The sequence below is a fragment of the Fonsecaea pedrosoi genome (assembly GCF_000835455.1).
Source record: "Fonsecaea pedrosoi CBS 271.37 unplaced genomic scaffold supercont1.6, whole genome shotgun sequence".
In the NCBI taxonomy this organism is placed as follows: domain Eukaryota; kingdom Fungi; phylum Ascomycota; class Eurotiomycetes; order Chaetothyriales; family Herpotrichiellaceae; genus Fonsecaea; species Fonsecaea pedrosoi.
In genome coordinates, this window is record NW_013550610.1 from 1,836,326 (window position 1) to 1,864,106 (window position 27,781).

At 52.6% G+C, this 27,781-nt stretch overlaps 8 protein-coding genes across 8 annotated transcripts; 2 read left to right on the forward strand and 6 right to left on the reverse strand.

Annotated features, from left to right (window-relative positions):
• Nucleotides 1-152: 152 nt before the first annotated feature.
• Nucleotides 153-1,478, reverse strand: Z517_09488 (uncharacterized protein; the record flags this gene model as incomplete). The annotated part of the gene is made up of 1 exon (XM_013425396.1): nucleotides 153-1,478. The coding sequence occupies one exon, from the start codon at nucleotides 1,476-1,478 to the stop codon at nucleotides 153-155; it is 1,326 nt and encodes a 441-aa protein (XP_013280850.1).
• Nucleotides 1,479-2,046: 568 nt separating this feature from the next.
• Nucleotides 2,047-3,864, forward strand: Z517_09489 (uncharacterized protein; the record flags this gene model as incomplete). Its single annotated transcript, XM_013425397.1, has 2 exons — nucleotides 2,047-2,253; nucleotides 2,302-3,864. The coding sequence occupies 2 exons, from the start codon at nucleotides 2,047-2,049 to the stop codon at nucleotides 3,862-3,864; spliced, it is 1,770 nt and encodes a 589-aa protein (XP_013280851.1).
• A 674-nt stretch (nucleotides 3,865-4,538) lies between these two features.
• Z517_09490 (uncharacterized protein) lies at nucleotides 4,539-5,783 on the reverse strand (the record flags this gene model as incomplete). Its single annotated transcript, XM_013425398.1, has 1 exon — nucleotides 4,539-5,783. The coding sequence occupies one exon, from the start codon at nucleotides 5,781-5,783 to the stop codon at nucleotides 4,539-4,541; it is 1,245 nt and encodes a 414-aa protein (XP_013280852.1).
• A 1,476-nt stretch (nucleotides 5,784-7,259) lies between these two features.
• On the reverse strand, nucleotides 7,260-10,469 carry Z517_09491 (uncharacterized protein; the record flags this gene model as incomplete). The annotated part of the gene is made up of 1 exon (XM_013425399.1): nucleotides 7,260-10,469. The coding sequence occupies one exon, from the start codon at nucleotides 10,467-10,469 to the stop codon at nucleotides 7,260-7,262; it is 3,210 nt and encodes a 1,069-aa protein (XP_013280853.1).
• Nucleotides 10,470-11,061: 592 nt separating this feature from the next.
• On the reverse strand, nucleotides 11,062-12,810 carry Z517_09492 (uncharacterized protein; the record flags this gene model as incomplete). The annotated part of the gene is made up of 1 exon (XM_013425400.1): nucleotides 11,062-12,810. The coding sequence occupies one exon, from the start codon at nucleotides 12,808-12,810 to the stop codon at nucleotides 11,062-11,064; it is 1,749 nt and encodes a 582-aa protein (XP_013280854.1).
• Nucleotides 12,811-16,215: 3,405 nt separating this feature from the next.
• Nucleotides 16,216-18,432, reverse strand: Z517_09493 (uncharacterized protein; the record flags this gene model as incomplete). Its single annotated transcript, XM_013425401.1, has 1 exon — nucleotides 16,216-18,432. The coding sequence occupies one exon, from the start codon at nucleotides 18,430-18,432 to the stop codon at nucleotides 16,216-16,218; it is 2,217 nt and encodes a 738-aa protein (XP_013280855.1).
• Nucleotides 18,433-19,271: 839 nt separating this feature from the next.
• On the reverse strand, nucleotides 19,272-22,718 carry Z517_09494 (uncharacterized protein; the record flags this gene model as incomplete). Its single annotated transcript, XM_013425402.1, has 1 exon — nucleotides 19,272-22,718. The coding sequence occupies one exon, from the start codon at nucleotides 22,716-22,718 to the stop codon at nucleotides 19,272-19,274; it is 3,447 nt and encodes a 1,148-aa protein (XP_013280856.1).
• Nucleotides 22,719-23,461: 743 nt separating this feature from the next.
• On the forward strand, nucleotides 23,462-27,415 carry Z517_09495 (uncharacterized protein; the record flags this gene model as incomplete). Its single annotated transcript, XM_013425403.1, has 3 exons — nucleotides 23,462-26,092; nucleotides 26,145-26,914; nucleotides 26,974-27,415. 3 exons carry the CDS (start codon nucleotides 23,462-23,464, stop codon nucleotides 27,413-27,415), a joined length of 3,843 nt encoding a protein of 1,280 aa, XP_013280857.1.
• Nucleotides 27,416-27,781: the final 366 nt, after the last annotated feature.

Here is a 27,781-nt window from a genome sequence, read left to right on the forward strand (position 1 = left end):
CCAAGGGAGAGTGCTTGGGGGATTCTGTATACACCGTGGGTAGATAGGTATCAGTCAGTGCCTATGGGCAAAGCAAATCGCTCTCATCATAATCTCCAGACCGTCGTTAAAATGCCGCTTCATATCATCTTCTCATGTCACGTGTCACAGAGTCACGTGACGTCACCCAGTGTCATTCCGTCAGTGGCGTGGCTTTGCTGCTTGTCGTGGCTGCGGCGCGTATACTCGATGATAGCCAGCAGAAGACCCCTATTCGCGCGTCGGACGCAGTTATCTCGGTCGTCCGCAGCCGTGCCCGTGTCGTCACTGGGACCCTCGACGGCGTGGAGGGCTCGAGACTTGAATTTCAAGCCCGACGCTGCTGAGATGGTGTACGCTTCGGTTGAGATTCTTGATATTTTCATCGTCATTGATGCCGGCGAGTCTTGGGCTTTTGAGGTCTCGGAGGAATTTGAGGGGTCATCGCGATTATCGCCGCCACCAGTAGCCTTGTCACCATTCCCAGGTTTATGTTGTTGGGCTAGTTGGGCTATCATGCCGTCCTTCTCGTGCAAAACAGGTAGGCAAAGGCCTGACTTGGCTTTGATCCAGCCAGCCAGCGATTCCGAGAATGTTCTCTGTCCCCTCTGATTCCCTCCCTCCGAAGTCTCGACAGAGTTGTACCAGGTAAGAAACGCGGTGGCAGGAATGGCTACATGAATGGACCTCAAGCCCGTGGCCACGGGATGGGAGAAAGAAACGGTGAATTCGATTTTCCCCAGGATACTGCTGAAGCTGTCGTGGAGGCTTTGTGGACGCGCGCTGGAAAGAGATTTGTGGATGGTAGCCAGGTACCTTTCGAGCGTGACCTGCATCTGACTCGAAGATGGCTCAAACGGGTAGATGGTGGTGACGGAGAATGTGTCTTGCAGATATTTTGTGAATGATTTTAGAGCTGTCGGTGATGACTTTGAGAGCAGAATTGCGCTCTCTTCTTCCGATTCGGCGGTGGGCTGATGTTTCGAAGCAGCGATCCGCCTGCGCTTCGAGAGGCTGCATCTCGGCGACTGGGTGTATATCATGAACTGAAACGTATCTTTTTCGTAGATTAGAGACACTGCCAATCCCCTGAGCTGTTGCCGCCCATCTTCATCGTCACTATCATCACCATTTCTTGATATTTTCCGCCTTTTTCTTTTCCCAGGCCACAACTCGGGGCGCTGATCATCCTCTTCGCGCCCAACGACATTGTCCAGGGATGTCCAGGTACACTGTCTCAAGCCCCCCAATTTCTCCCTTTCCTCCTCTTTCTCGTATCGCGGGCGTTCTTTGCCGAGAGATCTGGCGAATGCGTCAGCATGTGACGAGAGCTGCGCTCGTTGTTTGTCTGGGTCTTCCCGTCTACCTGCGGGGGGTCTCGAAACCAGCGCGGACAGGGCTGCTGGGAGTTTGGGAATGCAGAGCACATGTGTGGTAGCATCGTAGAGAGAGTCCTCCATCTTGGAGGGTGGTGTGGCGCTGATATTGGCGTCGACGAGGATTGGATCTGGCGTTGGTGAGGCTGTCTGCGGCTGCTCCTCATTGTGCGCAGGTGATGCATTTGCGGGCGAGTCGCGTCGAAGCGCAACGCGAAATCACGTGGTTCGATAAGTTTGCGGGCATGTGAAGATTTGGCCGCCGCAAAGTGAGGCTAGCATGTGACATTTTCCCTACACAACAACTCGGTCTCTATGTTTACAACCACACTCCACTGCCGAGTATGATAGGACATCCATCCCCTACTCTTCGAACGCACGCCCAAGTTCAAGAGAGAATGTGTTTTGGGTAGCGCTGGCCGCAAGGCTGAAGCAGGCACCAGCCGAGAAGCCAAGCCTTTTAGCGTCACGGGACATGGGGTTTCTGGCGCTAAACAACGCAGCGGACTTCATGCTTTAACAAACATGTCAACCCGCAGGCGCCGACTGCGCAACCATTCATTTTGCAGGCACCCAACCCGACTGACACAGTTGTCAGCGAGCAAGGGTGATTCGGCCACAAGGCCATTGCCAGGCCCTTCGAATACATAAGATGGATTCCCTTCAATCTAGTCCGTCAATGTTCTCGGGCGCAGGTAAACGACGACGCTGCGAAGCTGAAGACTCGAATACCCTTGCGGAACCATCTGCGAAACGACAACATCTTGACAGTGTCGACGCGAGTCAGCCCACAGTCGAGGAGCAACTTCCCTCGCCCGAAGTCACCAATTCATCTGAAGGCCGTCAGCACCACCCTGGTGTAAGCTCATGTCGGTCTTGGAGTGCAACGCATGCTCACCGTCTACAGGAGATTCACCGTACCCCGTTGTTGCCCCAGAAGCCTCCGACCGACCTTCGCGGTGTTGCCGATCCCATCTCCGAAGAATCTTATACATTCCTTGAAAGCCAATCTCAAAATCCACAAATCCGTGAATGGGTGTTGGGAACGGAGGGCTCGGGGGAGGACGACCCACAGCCACCGCCGATTGAACCATACCCTGATCCATATCCTGAAGCATTAGTAGGGATGCCGTCGGTCAAACGCAAGCCGTCCCAAGAATCACTAGGTCCTGTTTCGTTGTACGCAGATGACCTTGAGAGCATCGCTTCTACCGACGCAAAGTCCAATTTCTACAGTAGTCCTGCTTTTCCCACCCTCCTGGAACAACATGGAACCTACATGAAGGACTCCGCCAGTGGCCTTGACGCAGAGGAACTCGAGTTTTGTCAAGGGCTGCTTTCTACGAGCGTCCCCCACCCACCAAACTCGATGCTCGATGACGCGGTCTTCATGGCATTCTCCGAACTGACTCACAATAAGTCTGAGCAATGGCTGGTGAAGAACATGCATTCACACCTCTTTCCGTCGCCCGAGCTTTTAGCAATTCGCGGACACAAGGAATTCGAGCATCTCGGTCTCATCGAAGCATGTAGCGACATGTGGCTACGATCCATTTTCCCGTCCTACGGGAAATGTCCGCAACCGGACTCAACGATCGGCTTCAAGTGGGAAAAATTCTCGAGGAAAGAAGTTCTGAAATTAGGCATCACTATTGGAGCACCCTCCAAGTATATGGCCAGGGATGATATATTCTTCCCCTTTATAACGCGGGAAGCCAAATGCGACAAACAACCTCTCGATATCGCCGATCGACAGAACGTCTACAGCATGAGCGTTGCTCTCGACGGCGTCATCGATCTTTTTCGGAGAGCGGGCCAATTGGAAGAACTCAATGGCAAAGCTCTTGGGCTGTCAATGTCTTACGACAATAACACAGTGAGGATATATGCCCACCATGTGGTGACCAAACCTCAGGAGTCGCAATGCCAGACCCTTCAGCAGCTGCCAAACCTTAGTACCGTGAAATATAGGACAATTATTGGCGAAGTGAGCTTGAGTAAAGATGGAGGCAAAGATCGGTGGCAGCCATACGATTTCTTTTACAACGCATGCCTCAAGTTTTCTGGTCGGCATCTTCAGCGAATCAAGATGGCAATCGAGCGCCTACCCGACCCAACGGCACCGCCAGCGCCACCAGCGTCCGTACCATCGGCGTCCTCCGTGGATGAGTCCGGGCAGACTTCACAGACTGGCCAAGACCCACAAGGTGGCGAGGGCGTCTTCAAGAAGCCACGGAATGGTGGTATCAATGGAGAACTTCGGAAACAACTAGCTTCACTCGAGAGCCAGTTGGGAGGACTTCAGAGGCAATTGGAAGAGCAAAAACAACGCGAGTCCACCCTTCAAGACCAAGTGGCAAGGCAACAAGATCTACTAGCAAAGCAACAAGAGGACAGTAGAAGGCGCGAGTCCGCGCTTGAAGCGCAGCTGGACCGCATGTTTCGATTGCTGGAAAATCGGAGTCAATAGCTTTGGGTTGATTTGTTTGTGATGACTATGTAGGGCACGCCTTGCTCTGTGTGCCTATGATGTGATGACCCAAGCTACCGTGAGCATTTACTATAGCTATACCCTTAATGACTTGATGACTTGTCTTCAGTGCCTACCCTGAATGAATATGACACACCCCCACGAGTTTCTAGAGTACGCCCGTGGTCTGTTGTCTTTCCCCGCAGCCTCCCCTTGACACAGCCCCTGGAAATCCCCGGCAGTAAAAAAATAGGTGGGAAACGGAGTAGAGTGTCTACTTTTTTTTTTTAATCAATTCTCGCATTTCAACTAAAACTAAACGAAACATGCAACAGGAGATCTGACTGACTGAATACCTAGGTAACCGAGTACATACTGCCCAATAACCATGAAAAAAGAAAAGCAAACTAGATATGCCGTGTTGGGGCCAAAGGCTCTTTCGTGTGCGTCAGCGGGCGCGGCAAGGGATGGGGCGGGACAATGAATGTATCGTTCCTCCGTGCTCCGTGTGGGGAGAGGGGTGTTACACTCCCCTCGCGCCCCCCCCCCCCCCCCCGGGGCGGGGGGCTGAGACTCGAGACTCGGGTCGACAAGGGATCAACATACTATGAGATTGTTGCTTCGATACAAAGATATAAACCCCAGCAAGGGCAAGCCCAAGCCCACGAACAAGCTCAAGCGACATGCGAATCCGGTTCGATGATGTCGTCCCCCGTCCCCGCCAGGCGGCGAGAGAAGCGGCGGGAGAAGCGGCGAAAACGGAGATACGGGACCGGCGACGGCTGGGTGTCATCGCAGGCCAGCGTCGCGGAATAGGCCCGGGAGGAACACAGCTCCGGTCCAAAGTCGCCGTCGTTTCCGGGGTCGGTGGTCGTCTCGACCAGGACACGGCCGTCGGGAAAGGTCACCTGTCGCACTGCCGGGCGCTTGAGCGCCAGGTACGCCATCAAAGCGGAGCTGGAGACCCGTGTCGAGTCTCGGAAGGATAGGATGTTGAATGCTGGAGCACGAGGCTTGTCATCCTGGTCTGTAGTGACCGATGCTGGTGCTGGTGCTGGTGCTGGCGCTGGTGCTGGGAAGAAGGAGTCCAGCCAGGCCAAGTCGTCCAAGGTCTCGAGGTGCAGCGAGGTGCAGCTTTCGAGAGCCAGGGTGGTCAGCTTTGCCGGTGCAGCGGCACCAGGGTCAGCGTGGTCACCGGTGCTGGGTTCGCAGTATCGACCCAGCCACTGGACAAACGCAGCGTCAACGCCGGCCACATGGTGCATCCTCAAGTCGACCAGGCCAGGATTGCACTCGATCCATTTCTGCAGTTGGAAGCGATTGATGCCCGAGCGCTGCAAGGTCAACTTCTTCAACTTGGTCAAGCGGAGGTGGGCCGGTTGCACTTGGCCGACACCCCCGAAGATGTCCCAGATGGCGGACGACACGAGGAACTCTGGACGGACCCAGAACTTGAGGGGCAGGCACGGGTCGTGGATATAGGGGTGGCAGAAGCCGAGTTGCAGTTCCTCCAGGTCCGGGAACTGTGTAGCCAGCATCTTGACCAGGCGGGGTGACGCCAGGTCCCACATGTAGATTCGCAGAGCGCGCAGGTCGGCGCAGGGCCGCTCTGCGAGGGCCGAACGGGCAAACAGATTCTGCACACGGATGAGGTGTCCGCAATGGCGCATGTTCATGGCTCGGATTCTTTCTTCAACTTCTCTCCGCGGTGGGCTGATTCTCATGGGGAAAATTGGTCGTGGCAGCGATGCCTCGACGATCGTTTGCGTGATGTCGGGGTTATCGCCTTCGTAGTCAAAGCCATAGTCAGGCTCGGCATCGTCCAGGAAACTGAATCCTGTCCGCGGGGACGCGATGAACGCCAGTATTCCATGTGAGTCCCCGGAAAACACGGCAAGGTGTAGCTCTCTCGTCGCCATGATTGCCGCCTGAAACCGTGGATGGAATGATAGGCCCGGGGAGGGATTGGGTTGCAATGAGGAGGGGGTTGGGGGGGTGAGGACTTGCTGAGGGACTTGTGATGGGAGTTTCTCTATTTGAGGAGGGATAAGAGTTCCGAGACCATGAAATAATCGATAGAGGATATTGAACAGCTGGGAAGAGGACGAACGGGCATTATATGCTATAGTGTCCGTGCGCGGCGAGGAGGCTCCCACTCTTACAACGAGCCCAGCCGTGAGGCTCCGCCCCAGGTTCTGACAATCTCCTGCGCGAGGAGGAGTATGGACATCCTGGGCACATAATGGAGGGCGATCGTACGAGGCATTCAGCCAGATGATTGGAACTCGAATGGAATTGGGAGTGGTGCGGAAGAACCCGGGAAGAGGGGAGACGACTGCATGGCTCTACCGCCCATGCCCCCATACCTCAGGAAAGATAGACGGCGGGTTGATGTCTGGATTGCCTCCCAGTTGGTTAGTGAGTAGTAGGTTCGTGGAGAAACCTGACCTGGATCGGCCCAAATCAACATGGGTCGACAGTTCTACCTCCCTCTCCAGACGTTTGGTGCTAAGCAAGGGGTAACCTAGCCAGGAGCCGGGGGGACTAGGTTGGCCGTAATGAAAGATCCGAATATCGAATCAGCCAATACACCATGACGAGGGAATTTGCATGTGTCGGCGCCAAAAGCGTTGCTTGGATGTCTAGCTGAGTGGCAGCGCCGCTAGGGGTCTCCTTCGACCATGGAGACACAGCGGAGTGTCCGACAAATGTGCGTTGGGCATGCTTCGGTAGGGCAGATGAGATCATGGAGCACGACAAGTAATGAGCAGCGATTAGATTGAGGAGGAGGATCAAATGGACAACCGAAGGCGGACAATGCGAACAGACAGCGTGACTGAGCGTAATGAATTGGTTTATTTGACAGCACTTGATCTCATTGGCCCGTTGCGCCGAATAAGTTGCGGTCAAAACGTGTACCAAAATTCCATGAGACTCTAATTGGGTCATTCCACCGCCGCCGGGTCTGGAACAATGTTGATCCGCAGGGCCCAGACCAACAGAGACGAGAGACGTTAACAATAATGATGATGATATACTTTACAAGGTGCAGTAGACACGATCCTCCGCATGGTGATCATACAAGGGCCATGATGGCCTGATTGGCACGGCACAGAAGGGTCGCAGGGCAACTCCCCCTTTATTCCTCCCTGCTACACCAATTCATCGCCAGAAGTGATATCAGATTTCCCTTCCTGCATCATTGACTATTTGACTTTCATCTGCTTGCTAATTAGACTCATTCAGTAGACCATGCATGACCTTTGTGTAACCGTAATTATGCCGCAAACCTGCTTAGGCCCGGCTTTACAAACGACAGACTTTGACTTCAGGTTGGTTCGCACTACATCATGTCGCCTTCAAGCCAAACCCTCACTGTGGCTCTCCTCTCCTATTCACAAGCTCAACCAGATATCTCCGTCAGCTTGTTCCATGTCCTCGTCTCCGGCAAGTGGCTGACCCACTTCATGCTCCCTTTGTTTGGCGGCACCCGCTGCCCCTCTCTGGAGAGCCATTGCAGCGCAACTCTCTGCAACCGACTTCAGATGCACCTTGCGAGACTCGACCACTCGGGCCCAATGTGACCGCCATCTCCTCTGTATCGCCACGGCTGCTCTCACACCCTTTGTTGGGTTGAGAAGCCGAGAACAAAGGAATGCCAATGCCGCCACTACAAAGTCCCGGGTAAAGATAGGCGCACGGTGAGTGGATCCTTCCAACTGGGTGAAAAGCATGGCAAATTGCTCACTGCACCCAAGACACCTCAGCCGCTCGGCGAGGGAGCGACCTTTTGGTGACCCAACGTCATAGCTGAGATATCCTTCGTATTCCTCAACAATAGCTCCAAAAACCCGTCCATCCGCAAAGTTTGTGGTCAGGTTGGTCACCCGGATTCCTTGCTTGCTGGCAACGGCTTGAGCCCATGCTTTCAAGAGGGTTGTGTATCGCGCGTGATCATCTTCATCAGGCAGCAGGTCGAAGTAGTCGTTTTCGTGACTGCTAGCCCCCGTGCGGCACAACCTCTTGATTTCGCGCTCGACATCGTTCCAGTCAACAAGTCCACCAAGTCCCCACTTGCTGGTCAGGCCCCAGAGGAGCCTGACTGTCTTTTCTCTGAAGCCGTCCACAATGTCTTCTGCTTTGACAGCTTCTACCAAATTCTCCACCCCCTTGACTCCTTGTATTGCGCTTAGTGCGATCTGCACGTTATACAATTTGGTCGCGCGGCCCAGACAGGGGTACTTGAGATGTTGAGACAACGGCCAGCTGGAGTCCCCTGCGTTCAAGGGCAACTGTTGTCCATCGGGCAGAGTGATACTGGAAGTTGAATCCGAACCTTGCACATACTCGAGGGACGGTGACGCAGAAGGATACAGGAGAATCTCGACAAGTCTGGTCAGACGCACTCCATCCCGCAGGTCAATCGCCAGATTTTCCACCTGGTATGTGTATTCCGCCAGGGGATGTTGTGTGTGCATGACCACATACCCAATATGGGTCAAGGCTCGAATTGGATCTCCTGCGCTTGGATTAAGCTGTTGGAAAAGCGCTTTGACAACGCTCACAGATGCCTTGTACGATGCCGATGGCTGGAACAAGCACATGCTCGACACGGGGTTCAGGGTTGTCTTCATCATGTCCAGGAGCTTGATGAGCATCAGACTCCGAAGGAGCGTGCGCTGATAAGACCACGATGAATGATCTGTAGATGGCTCGTCCGGATGTCCGTCTTCATTTCGAATCAGGAAGGTCTCGATAAATTGTTGCAAGGTACGTCGATTAACACTGTGGCTATTCTCAGTAACGGGGCACACTGTCGAAGACTCGGTTCCGTTGCTCAGGCACCGTCGACCAACAACAACTTCCAGCGCGGACCCAAGACTCGCAAGTTCATATGTATCGAGCCATAAATTCGTGAAAGCCTTCCGCTTTCCTATGTCGGTGCTGAGTCTCAAAGAACCGCGGAGAACATCCCGAGGCACACTCAGTGCTCCATATAGCAGGGCAGCCTGGAGTCTTTTGTAGAGTAACACATTTTCAGGGTCTCCATATCTCTCGAGCAACCGAAGCCTTAGCATTTCATCTTCCACTGGAGAGCATAACGCGGTTGATGCTGCAAAGAGAGTGTTGACAAGTTGCGTGATTGCCGTCTCCTGGTGACTCAACCAATTCTCCTCGTACATCATAGGATCGACAAGGTCTTCAGTAATAACAGGATATAACTCACAAGCTGGTATAGGATTCACTTTCGGGATAACAAATCGACTGGGGACTGATAACTTTCTCGCAATAGATTCACGTTCCAATGCAGCGAAGTTTGACTTCGGTTCTAGGATTCCTATCACGGATGCTCGTCCTGGTCGCCTGGGCTTCAACTGTGGTCCTCTATCGCCCAGCTTCGTGCTGGCACCCTCGGCGGGACTCTCCGTTCTGGCTTTTCTCGGAACGATTGCCGTGGGTGGGCCTTTCGACAAAACTCGCGCTTGTATTTTGACTTGTTGCTGTCGAGCCACAGTATAAGCATCCTCCAGGCCTGAGCTTCGTCGCCCCGGCTGCTGTCTCCCTTTCCCAGACGTGGCTTTCATGCCGAGCATTTCATTCTGCCCAGGAGGAATATTCTCCTTACCACCTCCTTGTCCCCAGCGATCCACCAATACTGCACTTTCTTGGAGAGGATTAGTCGTAACCTGCAACGGCCGTCGCGTTGGAGAAATGGTGCTTTTAGACCTGGCAGCGCCTCGCTTCTTCGCGACCATCTGCGCAACGATCCCTGTCAATTCGACATCGGGCTTGCTTGGTAGTTCTGCGGTCGCGGATGTTGCTGGCCACCCTGGAGAGGGCTTCACCGCCGGGCCCAACCTCTTAATTGGGCTGAAGATACCCATGTACATGCTCGGCACTGTCGTGTCCTCGGTCGGTATGTATATCGTAGTTCGCCGGTCTGGCTTGAGCGAAGTTGTGGGATCCATCCTCGGGAGTGCAAAAGTGTCTTCAGGGAGTGTTGGCAGCGGTTGAGCCTTGGATGAGGATGATGCCCTTTCGGCCTTGTTTGTTATTGGTCGTCTCGCGGCTTGACTAAGTCTCGTCGAAGTACCGCTTTGTTTTCGCACCTGTGACTGTACAACAACATCGCCCGCAGAAGCAGTCGTTGGGGGTATGGGCGCTGCACAAGGGACATCCATCGCTGCTCGCTTTTTCGGTCGCTGGGGTGGGTGAGATATCGCAGCTCTCCTTGCTCCCACCTTGAGCAGATTGTCCTCGTTGGCAATGCCATCTCCACTTGTGCCATTCCTTTCCCTTCTTTCACCACTTCGTGAAGCCGCAAATGAGGCTTTGTCTTCATGAATTGTGAAGCCCTGCCCGTCATGCGGTCTTCTGCGTCGTGGTTTGACACTCTTCAAGACGCTCGGCGCAGGCGCTGCAAAAGCAGACGTGAATTCGATGTTTGCCGTAGTGTCGTTGGTTGGGGATAAGGAGACAGACTGTCGGTCGAGTTGACGGAGGTGTTGTTTGTGACGATGTTGTTGTTGTTTTTGTACCTGAACGCCGGCATGAAGCGGAATCGGACAGGGCGTGCCCGTAGCAGCAGAGAGCGGAGGCAACATTGCTGAGAGTCAAACTCTTAGTATTTTCCCACAAAATATGATCACATCTCTTCAGCACAAGGGTTTTGGTAGCAATTGTCCGCTGACCAGGGACTCCAGCTCTTAAAAAAACGTCAGATTGAGACGCGTTGAAAACGGGCGTGACGCGTTTATTGACCAACGAGGCGAGAAAACAAGAAATGGTGACTTGGGCGCTCGTGGTGCGGGGCAACCAAATGCAAGTCCCGAACAAGTGCTGCACGTGTCACGCCGTCGCCAATTTGATGCTCACAGTTTGGAGAAGACACGATGACACACTCAATTTTTCTAGAGGCACATAGCCACAATAGGCTTGCACCACCATTGGAAGCGCGCCCACTTCGCTGAATCTTATGTACATCTATATCTAAAGCCACAAACCTTGTTGACGCCGAACGCCTATTCCAATGCCCATATCTTTGCCGTCGCTATGCATATCCATCTGTAATCAGAGTGCCAGCTGTATGCTGGTTGCCATATACCGCAAGGTCCTGCGCCAATTCATACAAAAGTGATTCCTCAGTGTCCTTGCCACCAAAACACCACCGATGAGGATGAAATGTGGGGGGCTATCCTACAGCTCATCGCGGCCAGGGAAGTGGAAATCCCACGACCGATCCGGCACCGGCAGTCCCAGCCAGAAATTCCACAAGCGATTCATCTCCATGATGAAAATAGCCCCAAATTTGAAAGGTAGTTCAAACCAAGACCGTAAAACCATCTTGTAGGCGCGCCAAACAAGGTCAAGCTCGGTCCAGAATGCTTCAGAGATTGAATTTTCCTCTGGTGGACTCTTAGAAGATTTGCTGTCTATATCGTCGTACAGGTCGTCAAAATTTGCACTTTCGTCGGAAGTCTCAGTGTCCGCCGAGGTGACTTTGCTGTCACCTTTGGCGGATACTGGAAGCGGGCCGTGGATGTCCAGAACGCTCTTATCCCCGGTGTTGAGAGCGGTGCGGAACTTTTGAATTGCTTCGAGACTGTGACTGAGGCGACCGAGAGTGTTCACCAAAGCCACCAGCTCTGTTCTCCTCAAGTGGGGGTTCTCGCCGTTTTTATTCTCATCATACTCAAACAGCACTTTCAACGCAGCTCCGTAACCAGCTGTTTGTAACTTTCCCCAGAGCCTGCATTTGTCACATCCTACGCAGTCCATCAACCTGGACACATTGCGAAACCGGTTGCGGAAGTCGTCCTTGAGCACCATGACCGACGGATCTTGAAACATGATGGATTCATCAAAGGTGTGCGGGCCAGATGCTGCTGTGTCTGCGAGTGCGAGTACTTTCTGTTTGGTCTGGAAATCCTGGTCGGGATCGCCGGAACAGAACGTGTAGGACTCAAGATGTTTCCGCAACTTGGCAATCGCGCGCGTCAGGATAGCGTAGTTGAAGTAGACGTTGGAGATACGCTCAGGGAATTTGTGGAGCCGTTCCTTGTAGCAGTCAAGGTTGTGAACCCATTCGCCGGTGGTCTGATTGAAAAACTCCCAGCAGATGTGCGTGGAGATGGATGCGTGCATGCCGCTGACGATGCGATAGAATGCCCGTTGTTCCAGACACTCATCGTCGAGGGGGTACAGATCGTCCGTTTCGTCCACATGTTGCCGCCCATATTCCTGGAAGATGTCCTTTAAACTCTGGGCGGCTTGCAGGGGCTTCGGTTTCAGCGAGGCATATTTCGGAGATTTCGGGGTGAAGCAATTCTCCTTGTATATGGCATCCCAGACCTGTCGGGCACCCAGTCCAGCGTAGCCGGTATATCGTTCCGTGTTCTTAACTAGACTGACATAGTCTCCTTTGGCTGCGGCGCCCTCATCTTCAGGCACGCAATAGTCTCTGTGGTCACATTCATCGTCTTCTTCCAGTACACAACTCTCATCCACGTCTTCGCCCAGCTGATATTGTAGCGGTCGGTCTTTCGGTCTTTCTCGTTGTTGGGCAAGCCCCGGGTGTTTCGCCCTTGCTCCCTCCAGTTTGCTCAATTCTGCCGCTCGCCAGATCGGCGGTATATCACTCTCATCATCTATTGTCTCCACGGCGCAGGCGCGGTTGCCGCACATGGAATTCTCATCGGTCCAGAAGGGACATGCCTTGTTGTAGAGGTTTAATCGGTAGTAGGCAAAGAAGTCGGTGTGTTGGGTCAAGTCGTCCAGCGATGGGTAAAGGTTGGCGTTCAGCCTCTCGAGGTCCGCATATGAGGTGCAGGCATCGGTCACGATTGATTGGGGATCTATGGCGCATTGAGGTTCGGCTTGAACGCAAGAAGGGTGCAGGAAGAGATAGAAGGCAAGGAAAAACTGCGAGGCACGTTGCAGTCGCATTTTGCGGGTGGCGTGCTGGAACGGCATGCAACAGGTAGTCAATGATCATCAAACGAAGAAAATCCTTGAAACATATGTAGAGCACAGGTATGATGAAAGGGTACCTGGACAACTGAGTGAAGGGTGAAAATTATTTACTATTGGTGTTAGTTGTTTATTAGTGATCCAGAGGAAACAGAGACAGGGTGCGTAGAGAACAAGTTGGCCAAATACCAATTCCGTCGCAGGCAAAATTCCCCAGCGAGATTTATTCCCCGCAGCCAATAATTGGAGAGGCATAGGGGCGCCAACAGCACTGGTGGCGCCTAAAACGGCAGCTGCAGGTCCCAAGTCCTCTTGGTCCTCGCAAAGCGACACCATCAAACCACCACCACCTACTGACACCGCCACCATCGATCATCAATACTAATACCACCACACCAGCACTGCCACAGCCTCCACCTCCCCTTATCATCACGTGTTACATCACCCCATGTCTGAAACAGTTTGACTCTGGTCCGTGTCCGTCACAAATCAGGTCAGACATCCAACTAGCCTGCGGACGAGCTAACTATTCTTTTCCGCAGGTCACTCCCCTGGCGATGATGTCCTCGAGGCTCTGATGCGACCACCGATGCCCAACAATGCCTTCCATTTTTTAACGAGCAGGAACATAACCTCCATCTCTGCTCCAATCCTGATAAACTCCTCCGTGAGTCCAGCATCCTCATTATGTGGTGACTCTTCCGCGCCTCCGTTACAAGCTCTACGTGACCTTGCATCGAAGGATTGTTGGCAGGCCAAAAACACCTCAAATGCCCCAACGGCAGAGTTACATTGATCTGCTTGCGGTAAACTGTGCGGTGATGATGTTGATAATGTCTCGATGATGGCACAAGTAATGAATGGTAAAAGTGGCTCGAGAGACAGAGATTTTCAGGGCACAATATGAAAAATCCTACAAATAGCATTGAATGACCCTGTGAACGATGTGCGAGCGGCATATTCGTTCGTGAGTAGGGAAAATCCCATGTTCTTCACCTGCTCTGGTAGCATCGCTGAAAAATTCGTAACGTTTTCACAGACAGCATTGATCAAATGCGTCGCGTAGATTTCTCAGGGGAGCGCTGAACTACCATCGCTCGAAAAAGGCCAAAGACGTCGCAGATCCAAATTCATAGCTGAGACGTGGTGATCCATCGACCTGCATCTCCACTTATTGAATTGCCCTTGTGCAAAGTCCGGCCTCGATGATGACGCGCACACCTTTGTGCTGTCCAGGCCAAGGCGATAACTAGAATCCATTTAATTTCTAGTTCTGACGTCCATTGCCTCAATGCTGTGTTATCTTATCGGACACTAAAAGATCATTTCATAGAGGAAATTAAAATGCGGACGACAAAGTGGTACTGGAGATAAACCTATATCAATGGGTAGGCAAGCGGCGGTCATGAGAACCATGGTTCATGCTGTCTTTCTCATGACCTTTTGTCTCAGAAGTGTGATATATATATAACAGACAAGCGCTTTTGCTCCATGTAGGGATTTCGTGCCGAGTGAATCGTTTCTTTCTCTCCTCGATAGTACTCAGTACTAGTACTTTCCTGCCCACCTGCAGTTGTTTGATACTGCTCTGATGCTGCGTCAGATGTATTGATGCGTCCTTGAAACTTGACGCTGCAGCATCAACAGTGTGTCTATTCTACTAGTATTCCTATACAGTATCAACATAATAGTATCTATAAAGTACTCTATTCTCCCGACAGTGTTGAGTGTTCCTGAAAATGACATGGCAAACAGCTCCTGCTGTCTGTGGGGAAGTTAGTAATCGTAATATGCATCACAGGCGGGGGCGCTCTTACTACCGGTCTGCAAACTAATTTGGGAGGGCGCGAGGGAGTATTAGTACCATTCTTTCTCAGAAGGCTTGACTGAATCTCGAGTACTATCGCTCCAGAGTTCAACCTCGACTTGTGTCTGCGTACATCAAGCCCAGGCTGATTTGATCCAAACAAAATCTTCTGTTCACTTCTGCTCACTTTCGCTGACCTGCTGAAGGGTTCGAGTGCTTGGTGGTCTATCCGACCTGCACTAATTGGTTGTCGTTCACCCGGCATCACCGAAACCACTCCTATACATCCTGAATACCCAATTATCGCCATGCTAGTACGATACGAGGATATTGGTTGATCAAACGGAGTAAGTGTCAGCTAAGTAGCATTAGCGATGGAGCCTTCTTCCCATACCGGCCAGATCATTTAATGAATCACTTGGCTATAGTGTAGCGGTGACAAGCAAAGCTGTGTCAAGACTTTATCAAAGAGCAAAGAAATGGATGGCGGTGGGAACTCTGGCCAGGTATGATCACGGTAAAGTGACTCAATCCCCATGGAACAGAGTCTAAACGACACTGCGAAGCGCGTCACTAAAATCGCCGAAAAGGGTAATCCACGATCAATAAGTGAGTACCAAGTATTGACCAGCAACTACAGCGCCGAGCGATTCAATCCAGCGGCAGAATGAGATTTGCTGTTTAGGGTTTTTATTGATCAATTCCAAGAAGGTACTGAAGTAAATCGTGTACTGGGCGATGTCAGCACTCCCACGCATGCACATCGCAGGCAGCTTCTCTGTTTAGGGCTAAGGCCCCGGCGTCACAGGCATGTACTTAGTAGTAGTAATTAAACTGGTCACCTCAGGCTCACTCACCGCAAGCAGACGTCCGGGGTGCATCTAGCAGAAGAGCCTTGATCGAACAGTTAATACTAGGTGTGATATCGACTACTAACTAGTACTACTGGTGTTCGTGCCGCCCTTACATTCGCTGCTCGCTGCTCGCTACTGTATGAATCAATGAATGAATAACAATAAATGAAATACCGGGCTTTCAGCGTGTGTCCCTACATGATTCTGGGACAAGAGCATTACTACGTGAGTTGGCAACGTCCCTACGAGTAGGAGGCCGGAGGGCATGCAGACCTGTAGGTTTAACTGCTAGGACTACTACTTAGCACCAGTACCAGTAGCCAGCCAGTCGCATACGAGTTACTGTACAAGCTTACTCTACCCATGGCCGGGACATGAGTGAGTGGATTTGGACCGTGCTGCGAAATCCAGAATCGCATGGTAGATAATAACTGGTAAGTACTACTTAGTACCGAGGTATGGTAGAACTCGTGAGATCGACATAGATACCTATAGGTATACACCCCGTGTGCACGCAGTCCTCAAGACATGGTGTAAGCTCCCTTTCATAAATTCATTCAGTCAGAAGAATTATCCCCATCTTTCTCGCAGGTCGTCATCAGTTGCAGGCACACTTCAACTTGAAGTGCCTGCCCGATCATTTCTTTTGAAAAGTCTCTCATTACCTCCCTTATCTTCCTGCTCTTCTCCTCGATAGCGATATCATACGGTGGCACCCATTCAGAGTCCTTCACCGACAGCAACGTCAACCTCTCTCCTCTTCTGTCGGTCGATCTTCGGCTCCGTGAGCCTTTGTGTTTCCATCCTCCGGAGCAGACTGCCATCAGTGAACTCGCTCGTGGGAGTGAGATCTACCAAGGGCTTGCCTGGCACACCGCGACGATCGCCCTGCGATCGGCGACTGGTACTGCGGGCAAGGAGACCAGTCCCAGTAAACGGCCCGTCTGTGTCATCGGCGTTGCCACTCGTCGCTGACTCGGCCGTAAACTTTCGCGGAAACGACGTGGGCGGAGCTCCTTGCGACTTGGAAGGGAATTTGGGGCTGCCCGCCTTCTCGTCAATGCTCGGCCTCTCCGGCACGAAATCGATCAACGGCCTTTGGTCATCAGGCTGTGACGCCCGGTGGGCGACACCCGACTCTGACTTTCGGTTTCCCTCAAAGGTGGAACCAAGATCTAGCAGTGGTTTGAATGAACCAAGCACATAAGGCAGCGACTCTTTGGAACTCCTCGTCTCCGGCCTGCTCCCTAGCTTGAGCTTCTCGGCCGGCTCAATCGGTTTCGCTTGACCTTCTCCAAGCATGTTGACCAGATACCAACTGCGCCATGAATGGACGGCATGATACCATCTGTCGGCAAGCGGCTTGTCTTTGGTACAGAAGAAGTGTGCAAAGTTTGCCCCATCTAGGAACATGGCCGACTTCTCCTGGCTCTTCAGGGCAAAGCACAGCTTCTTGGGCGGCTTGAGCTTTTTGATCTGTCTCGCCGTGGGAGTGTACAGGTCAAAGTCCGACAAATGGCAGATGTTGGTGGAATCAATGCCTGTTTCATTCTTAGACATGGTGATCTGGCCGTCCTCTCTCAGTCTCAACCAACGTTTGTCCCACTTTCCAGGCCGGTGTGAATGGTAAATGTTGACTACGGTTCCGTACGGCTGTTCATTAGGAGCATCCGCGAGCTGCAGCCCGGGCGCCGCGCATTCGCCGTCGGCCATGATGAGGAGGTGGTTCTGCGTATCGTTGTCCCAGGAATTCATCACATCACGTATCCGCTCATATCTTCGGAGCGGCCGCTCCAGCCCGAGTTGTGAGAACGACTCTAGCAGGATAGCCGTTCGAGGGTCAATTGGCTCCGACATGCAGAGGGAGGCGGACCTCAGGACATCCTTGGTAGTAGTTGAGGGTGTGATGGGCAGCGTAATCAATGCGTCTCGACATTTGACGCTTACCCTTCGTTCCCCAGCATTTACCGCCGATACTGGGGCGTCGAAGTTTGGTTTGGGGATCGGCACTTCGCTATCGGGCTTTTCGTCGTTCCATCCAGCGCTGCTGGTTCTGGTATGGCTTGGTTTTGGCTTCTGTCGCAGCCGCTCGGCCGCTGATGAGGCACGGCGATGATGTGCCCGCGTCTCCTGTCTGTTGAGAGGGTCGTGTCCGCCAATCACCAGTGTACGCGTCCTGGACTTTTTCGAGTCGAGGGCAACCTCCGCCGTTGGTGGCGCTGGAGATGTATGTTGTTCATCGACGCCTTGTTCACTGTGCCGAGCGTTTTCGGACCGAGTGCGATCCTGTCGCTTTCTGGCTTCTTGTCGCGCTGCCTCCTCAGCTTCTCGCTGACGGGCCTCGTGCGCCAATCTCTCCTCCTGTTTCCTGCGCCTTTCCCGCTCTTCACGCCGGCGCCGGGCTTCTTGTTGTCTCATTTCTCTCACCCGGTCCTGTTCCCCTTCCAAAAGCAAGCGCGCTTCTTCCCTTGCCATCTCGAGGGATCTCCGGAGCGCTTCTGGCGACGGTTCTTGTACGTTGGAGGTCAACGTCTGCTTGCGTGGGGTGCTTTTGCTGGTCGTCGGCCTGGTCGTAGGTTGGGCGTTGTTGCTATGTTGGATGACCATTCGGCGGACACCGTTTTCTGCCTGTCTGGCCTGTCCATCCTGTGCAGTCGCGCCGTTCAAGGTCTGGCCTCGGGCTCTTGGGACCGTCGCGCTATTCACGCTGGTAGGCAGCGGAGGTTCGTTCGGTAGGGGCACATTTGGAGTCGGTGGTGGTCGGCGGTGGTATCTCGAAGGTAGACGCGTCAACGAGGCCTGTGACGTCTGCGGCAAGGGAGGTGGAGGGCCTTGGGACTCGGGGGGTTTGACGGTCGACTGACGGACGGATCTGTAGCGCAGGAACTTTAGCGTCTGCGCCGATTGCGCGGGAGGGCTCTGAGCCTCGCCATCCATAGTTGTGAAGCGCTGCCGTAAAATATCATGGGCATGTGTCGCATTGCTTTAACGTCTCGATGGAGCTTGAAAACCCCCAATCTTGGGGAATTGGGCGCGTGAGCAGAGTGCGCCGGGTGACTTAGGTATGCAATAATGCTAGCCGAGATGAGGCGAGGTGAAGACGAATCGCGACGCGAAGCGGGCGTTGATTCGTATCCGCTGCAGTAGGGCTCGCGTGGGCTACCCCAGGTGTGTGCCGCAAAGCTGCCAAGATGTTTCACGTGATCAGCACGTGATTCTGATCACGTGACCATCGGTACAGGCCTTTCCAGCGTCTTGTTTAATTATATGGGCATCGTGTCAGTCGATCAATCTTTCACACTCTGACAAAAGCAGGGTGGCAGGGGGGTTGCGATGCTGCTGGCGGATTTTAGGTACGGTGAATAATACCCGTTATTATTGGAACGGCCTTGCACGATTACAGAAAAATACCCGCTCTGCCAAGCATTTTAATATCATTAGCTGCCGCGGCTAGTGCTGGAATGACGCAATTATAACATTGTTAATGGACTTGGCGGCCGAGGCTAAGTGAACGTACAAGGACGCTGCCAGTAGCTGGCCACTGAACAATCAAAGCAGAGTTTCAAAAAGTGAACTAAAATGGTGCAGTGCGCTTTCAGATTTCCAACTAGTTGAAAACTTTCAAAACAAAGTACCGGAAACTACATGTTTCAGGATTTGTATATACGAAGGAAAATCATTCACTTCGTAGTCATCCAAACCCCCTCTTACATATTTCCTGGAGCCTGCATGACGAGGAGGATATCTCAGGTCTGCTCATATCCAGCAGAAATCACCTAAGCTTGCAACCGCCTCGACGACCAAAGCTGCGCAGGATAGAATTCCTCGTCCGTATCGTCGTATTCTTCTTCGAAGTCGTAGATTGACCAATCCGCGTAGTGACGCACTTCGGCATTTTCAAATGTGTCGTCCGATGAGCTCTCTTCGTCCGAATCATCAGCGTTGTTGGATTCACCATCATCCCCCTCTTCGCCGTCATCTTCTTCTTTGTCGGAACTCTCATCATCTGCTTCAGCATCCGTCTCGAGTTCTGGATAGTTTTTCGCACCGTTATCCCCTTCAGAACGGTCTTCCGGTGGGGATTCGGACTCAAGAAGCGTTTGGCAGAGCTGATTTGGGTGAGCACTGAGAAGAGCGGTGACCATCTCTTGGAGATTATCCCTGCCAACATCAAAATGACTAGGCTCGGCCAGTTGTTGGAGTATGACGTCGTACTGGTTGAGCCAGCGACCAATTTCCTCGGTGTCCTTGATGTCAAGCATTACATCTCGAACTTTCTTGAACGCAGGTAGGATTTCTTGGCACAAGTCCTTCGGTCTTCTTTTGTCTGGGATATCAGGATGATGTAGCAGGGCAAAGCCTCCCCAGCCGTCCTTAGGATGCCTCCCAGACTCACCCACCACGAGGCACCATTTTCCGCAAGGACTCCAGGCAACTGTTCTCGCAACAAACGGTGCTTGCTTCTTGTATTGGAGTTTATGAAGTAAAACCGTCTTGTGTGCCTTGAGAAAATTGTGTGCCTTGTCAAGGGGATACCTTCCACGGCCCCGGTTTGGGGAGCCACGCTTTCCTGGTTTTCTGAAGGGGTCAAATTTATCAGGGGTGGTCTCCAAGGTCAGCGCTGCCAACCTGGACGCGGTCATCGCGGGGAGATCAATAAGTGTAGGTGGTCCTTTTATGATATTGTTAGGCTCTGGCTCAGACTCCAGAGTAACAGATCGCTCTGCCTCCGGTTCCCACGTGTCTGAAGGCGATTCAGACTCCTGTGTAGCGAATCGAGCCCATTCAGGCTCGGGAAAATCGGGGGCCACGTCCTCAGTATCCAAGTCTGTAGAGCCCTCCCCCTCGCCCATCAGGGTGTCGGAAAACTCGTCCTCGACCTCGATACTATCCAAGACTTCTTCCTCATATTTCATAGACCTGAGTCTCCGTTTTGTAAAGTCTCGAGTGCGGGGAGATTCCGACTCTGTAGTGCTACAATATTCTTCGTCGCTGCCTGAAGAGTTATCGTCCACTGTGATAATCTCTTTTTCAGGATATGTTCTTTGGGATCGCGGTGAGTCTCCTGCTGTGCCTAGGTTGTCGAAAGGCTGAGAAGGAGCAGGCGACTTGAAAGCAGATGTGTCTCTTGCGGCATCTGAAGTCTCTGACGCCCTGTTCGCAGACTTGGCCTTCAGCCTAGTCGATCGTCTAGCTAGAGTTGCTTCTCCAAATATATCCGACTGGGGCGGAGTAGGGGAAGGGGTTTGTGGTGTTGAAAGCACGGGAATCTTAACTCGTTCTGCAGCCGCTATGGTGTCCGAAGAAGCCTGGGACGGGAGTTGGGAGGCTGATGATGAACGAGATGACCTGCTGACAGTACTACTATCACTCGCGATCTCTGAAGCGGCTGGAGACGGGAGTCCGAGGCGAGGTCTCGCTGGGGCTAAACTTCTCATAAAAATCGTATCTTCAGCGACGTCTGAATCGGTAGACGACGAAGATGTACTGTGTGGTGTCAAACGAGCTGACCCTCTGACAGGGTGTGCAACATTTTCACTGTACCGTGTCCCCTGGGGCGCTTGCACGGTATCGCGTTTTGATGATATTTCTATTGTGAAATTTGATGTTGATTTCATCGATTCACGGTCGGGTGCGGAAATGGGAGCCCTTCGTGTGGGCGTTTCGCTGTCTGAATTTTGACCTTCTCGTTTGGGTCGAGTCGAAGTCTTCCTCCGGGTTGAAGAATGAATGACCTCACTTGAGTCTTGCTTGATCTTCACAGATCCCCACTTGATCTCTACATCTTCGTGCTCGACGGTCGGGGGTACTTGACGCAGCCTCAAAGATCTTGGCTCAGTTATCAACGAAAGTGTCTTGCGCTCTCGAGTTTGTCTTTGTGAGGCAGAAAGGTCTTCAGTTGTAGGTTTCCTATCTTGCGTAGGAATGGCCTCGAATTTGGGCATCTCGCTCAGAACAGGGATGTCGTCCGGTTTTAGTCGCTTCTCCCAGGCAGGGATCAATTCAGGTTCTGATCTCTTTCTTTTCATCTTACGGCCATGTTTGCGCCTGCGGCGAGCATGACCCCTGCAGAGTCGGGCAAGATCCCAAAATCGAAGTTCAGAAGCCTCGTTTGCATACGCGAACCTCGGATATACATGGGGATGGTCTTGCGTGGGCAACCACACATCAAACCGCATATAAAATGCGTCACTATAGGGGGCGTCAAGTTCGACCAGTCTCTCGAGTGGAGCTTTGTTTTGGAACTCTTCTGGAGTTGTCACAGTTTGCGTCCCGTCCTTTTCAGTGATTACTGTACGCATGAATCCATTGCGCGTGTCGAGATGGGCTCCAGCCTTGACAGTCGTCATCGGTGATGGCGGAGATTTGGATGAGTTGAACCCAGTAATCTTCCACAGCACAAGCTTGTTTTCGGTTGCCGCCTTTGACGCTATGTAGTCGCCAAGAAACTTTACACAATCAACATAGTTGGAGTGTATCGCCTTGGTGATCAAGTGAGGGTAGTGGATCACTACCGCCTCAGACGCGTGTCGTTCTATCCGCTTTGGATCGATGGTTGTCCAGAAGGGAGAGCGTTCACCAAGATCCGGCATGGTCCACACACAAACCGAATGATCGAAGCCTCCTGTAACCAGGTACCGGCCGGATATGTGCCACGAAACTGACAACACGCCAGCCCTGTGCCCGTCTATCCCCCCTCCACAAATTATGATGGGAGATGCCCTGCGCGGCAAGGAGCATGGCCGCAGATCCCATACTCGAACTTGGCCATCCTGTGAGGCGGTGGCGAAAATCCATGGGTAGCAAGGATGGACTGCGATGTCGTTGATGTTTGCATTGACATGCTGGATCTCAAGCTTGCATCTGTTGCCTGTGAGGGCATCGACCACTTTTAAAATCCCGAATGCGCCGGCGACGATTAATAGAGGTTGCGCCGGATTAACATAAGCCCAAGCGCAAGAATTCAGACCAGGGTGACCAGGGTGTCTTTCTACTTCGACATCATCGATTTCCTGGAGGGCGATTACTGGCTCTCTGGGCAACCCGCGCCCAATAAAGATCCTCTTCTGGCCAACAGCGGCAAAGACAGGTCCGTCGTCGGAAGCTGTGGTCCATGGCCAGAATTTGCCATCATAGTAGGCGTAACGGTCTTGATCAGGTAAGGTGTAGATGTCTTTGATTCTGAGCAGCTCAGAGTCGAACTTCGTTGCGCGGGCCGCCATTTCCGGGCGTTGTGGATTGTGTGACACGTTTTAGCACTCGAGAACATCAGAACTTGAAAACTTCAGGTGTGGGTGTCGCTGATCCAATAATGAGCGTAAAGATGCTGAGAATTCCGCACAACTCTTTGTTCATGTCGCCTGAGAAAGGTGCCTATCGTCATAGGGGTTGTATGGGTTATCTTTCTTTCTTTGGTGGTTGTTGAGTAACACCCTCACCGAGTGAGAAGGGTTAGAGGATGGTTCGACGGTGAAAGAGGACTTTGCCTATTGAATTTAGCCAAGGGTCTAGAGTTCGGCAAATTTAGGGGGGGCGGGTTTAGTTCGACAGACAAAATAAATATCCACGAGCTGCTGGGGGGATTTTTGGAGGGGGAGGGAAGGAAGGAAAGAATTCGCTGTTGCTGGAACCGCTGGGCGTTAGTTTGGCTTGGGTTGCGCCCGCCCACGGCGTCCACAACATCCGCAGCTCCACTCTTTTGACCCCCGGGTGTCTTGGCGCCCATCGCCCGATCAGGCAAGGACGGTCACGGGTTACGAGATCCTGGTTTTTCTCCCACACCCACTCATCTACTGGTCACAGCCCATGTCACCTTGTCATTTGCGGCACTCAATCACAGTGTGATCAAAGCATCCTGGCCACTCATGCCTTTGTGATACGGCGTATTTAGGACCCAATACCTTGACACATCATCCCTCAACCCAACCCTAGACCACTTCGACCTTCTCTCAACCCTCCCTCCCAAATGAGTCGCACCTCGCACGCTCCCAAGACCCCTCAGCAGATCAGACACGAGCTGGAAACCCAGTTTCTGTCACCGCCTTCTACCTTCGTCCCAGAATGGCTAAACAAGCTGCAACAGCGCTGGGACTACCAGTCGTCCAATTACGCCGAGATTTGTCAGTTGGCCCCCACCCAGACTAGGACTGTCACTCGGTTCACCCGCAAAGGCCTGGAAGGGAAGGTTGCCGCCTACCATCAAGTCACAGTGCCTGCGTCGGGCGCCACTGCAAAGAACTCTACGTCACTTCTCCGGAGACCAGCAACCAAATCCGAATTTGTGCGGGGGTCAGCCGGTTTTTTCCCTTTTGCGCCAGGTGGACTAGATGGAGTTGACACTATTCAAGCTTACGAGGATCAGGTAAGGCTCGAGGAGGAAAACAGACACTCGACCAAGAAAACGAATGGACTCACCCGAATCATCAATTTTGGAGTCAACGATGGCCTCTTGGAGGTGCCGCCAGGGTTCTCGAGGGGCATGAAATTTTCAGACAAGAAATCTGTCGAGGCACAAGAAGATGCAGAAGACGTCGAAAAGACATTGGATGCCGATGGTGAAACTGGTGCAGATCCTACAGGGGCTGCGAGCAATGGAGAGAGTAGTGCCGCGGCAGAGAATGGCGTTTCAATGGTGGCAGGCGAAGGAAAAGAGGCTGACCAAGACGAGGATGAGGACGAATATGCCGACCTCAATGACCTCTTGCCAGTGGAGTTTCCATCCCTAGAGCCTCGTGGGGATCTCTTGCGAGCAACTGGTCAGGTGCCAGGTAAGAAATGGGCTCACGTGGTAGACATTAACAAAGCCATCCCAAACTTTACAGAATTGGTCCCTGACATGGCACGCACGTGGCCTTTTGAACTCGACACTTTTCAGAAAGAGGCCATCTATCATCTTGAGAGTGGCGACTCGGTGTTTGTCGCTGCCCACACCTCGGCAGGCAAGACTGTCGTTGCCGAATATGCCATCGCCCTGGCTGCGAAGCATATGACCAAGGCCATCTATACCTCTCCCATCAAAGCCTTGTCTAATCAAAAGTTTCGTGATTTCAAGAACGTCTTTGACGATGTGGGCATTTTGACCGGCGATGTCCAAATCAATCCGGAAGCAAGCTGTCTCATCATGACGACTGAAATCTTACGAAGCATGCTCTATCGTGGTGCCGACCTCATTCGAGATGTAGAGTTCGTCATCTTTGATGAAGTACACTATGTCAATGACCTCGAGCGAGGAGTTGTTTGGGAAGAAGTCATTATCATGTTGCCTGATCATGTCACCCTGATTCTCCTTTCAGCCACCGTCCCCAACACCTACGAATTCGCGTCGTGGGTTGGACGTACCAAGAAAAAGGACATCTATGTCATCTCCACACCCAAGAGACCAGTCCCCTTGGAGCATTATCTGTGGGCGGGCAAGGGGATACACAAGATCGTGGATTCGGAGAAGCGCTTCATCCAGAAGGGATGGAAAGATGCCAACGACATCTTGTCGGGCCTGGATAAAATCAAAGAGCAGAAAGCGATTGAAGCCCAAGCCCCTGGACAACGCGGAGGTGGGCGGGTTCAGCCTCAGCGCGGTGGCTCGAACCAAAGAGGTGGTGCACAGCAGCGAGGTCGCGGTGCTGTGCCGATCAGAGGTCAAGGTAATATCGCGCGAACAGGACGTGGCGGTGGGAGAACGACGGCTGCTCAAGATAGAAACATCTGGGTGCATCTCGTCCAGTTTCTGCGAAAAGAGAATCTGCTGCCGGCCTGCATCTTTGTGTTCTCGAAGAGAAGATGCGAAGAGAACGCTGATTCCCTCTCCAATCAAGACTTTTGCACCGCGACAGAGAAGAGTGCCATCCACATGATCATCGAGAGGTCAATTGCTAGACTCAGACCGGAGGATCGGGTGTTGCCGCAAATCAGACGCCTACGAGAAATGCTGGGTCGCGGGATCGCCGTCCATCACGGAGGTCTGCTGCCGATTGTGAAAGAAATCGTTGAGATTCTTTTCGCAAGAACTTTGGTGAAGGTGCTATTCGCAACGGAAACCTTTGCAATGGGCCTCAATCTTCCTACCCGAACAGTCGTCTTCTCGGGGTACCGCAAGCATGACGGCCGTGAATTCCGAAATCTGCTCCCAGGAGAGTACACTCAAATGGCTGGTCGCGCTGGACGTCGAGGTCTTGACACGGTAGGGACAGTCATTATCGTGACGCCAGGTAAAACCGAGGCACCCTCAGCCTCCGAACTGACCCAGATGATCACGGGTCCTGCTACAAAGCTGCGCAGCCAGTTTAGACTGCATTACAACATGATTCTGAACCTCATGCGGGTCGAGGCATTGAAAATTGAGGAGATGATCAAGCGCAGCTTCTCTGAAAATGCTACTCAGGCACTATTGCCTCAACACGAGGAGCAAGTCGCGTTGTCCCAGGCGAATCTGGACAAGATCAAGAGAGAACCTTGCAATGTATGCGACATCGACGCGGATGCCTGCCATGAAGCAGCCATGCAATTCGAACGGCTAACCAAAGAACTCCACGTCAGCTTGCTGTCGTCTCCGGTAGGACGGCGGCTTTGGACTGCGAGGAGACTGATAGTGTTCAAACAAGTAAGGCTCTGTTCCGTTCTTTCTGTTGGGATCTACTAAGTACTGTGTGTAGGATGGCATTCGCACAGTCGGAGTGCTTCTGGAAGACGGAGTGCGCGCCGGGCCGAATCGAGGCATCAAAGTTCTCGAAATCTCCCACGTTGACGCAAAGCGGTCGACGCAAGATCTGCTTCCGTACCTCCCGCGTGTACGCATGATGTTCTCTGCTCTACCCGCAAATGCTTCCCAGGTCAAATGGCGGATTACCCAGGTTGGACTGGACGATGTGGAATGTGTAACCCAGACGGTTGTCAAGGTCAGAGGCCCCAGCAGGTTTATCAGGATAAAAAAAGGTAATACTTACATTTATCGGACCCAACAGGTCGATCTGCGGACGCTGCTACAGACCGATGAGGCGCAACGGAAATTTGTCGAAGAAGAATTCGTCAACGTCTATTCATCCTGGATCTCAACGGCGTGGGATGAGCTGGAATGGAGCAAGGCGCATGAATTGCATATCCGCGACATTCTAATCAAGAGGAACGAGGCTGCGCGAATCTTTGAGAATAGCCAATGTCTGCATTGCACCCAGTTCTTGAAGCACTACGGCATGCAGCACGACGAATGGCTGATTCGAGAGAATATCCAATCCCTGAAAATGCTGATGTCGGACCAGAATTTGTCCTTGTTACCGGACTACCAGCAGAGAACTGCAGTGTTGAAGGACCTCGGCTTCATCGACGAACAGTCTCGTGTCCAGCTGAAGGGCAAAGTGGCCTGCGAGATCCACTCGGGAGACGAGCTTGTCATCACTGAGTTGATCCTGGAGAACGTGCTGGCATCGTAAGTGACGGGGAAAAGGGGAGTCGGATCAAGCGCAACCAGACTAACGCACATCACAGGTTCGAGCCCGAAGAAATTGTAGCCCTCCTTTCGTCCTTTGTCTTTCAGGAGAAGACGGAAAGCGAACCACAGCTTAATGGGAACCTCGAACGTGGCAAGGAAGCCATCATCGAGATCTCCGAACGGGTCAACCACCACCAGATCTTGCACCAAGTGATTCTCTCATCCGACGACGCCAACGATTTCGTCTCGAGACAGCGGTTTGGGTTGGTCGAAGTCGTCTACGAATGGGCCAGGGGGATGTCGTTCAACCGCATCACCGACTTGACGGACGTGATGGAAGGCACCATTGTCAGGGTCATCACCAGGCTAGATGAGACGTGTCGGGAAGTGATGAGCGCGGCGAGGCTGATTGGTGACCCCTCACTGTATGCGAAGATGGACAAGGCGCGGGAGTTGATCAGACGAGACGTAGTGTTTACTGCGAGCCTGTACATGTAGGACTCGCGCGACACGATCAGATGATAGATGGTTATGGTTGTCTAGATTTGTCGAGTGCAAGACGGGTAAACATGAGCAGTTGGTATCTCACAAGACGGTCAAGAAGGCTAGAGGTTACTATGCTTCTACCTGGTACGAGCCTCAGATATCAGAAAGAGCATGTGGTGGATTGCATTCCATCCTTTGTCAGTGTCTGGGTGTCTGGTTCTGGGTGTCTGGGCTCGCTGGGTCACGTAACTCGATCCGGGTCTTGGACTTGTAGGAATAAGACGGACAAGTCCGTCACCATCACATCCTCCAGGTCATCTCTTCATCCAGACGGAGAGTCTTTGATTGATACAACACGAAAGGGCGTCTACGAGATAA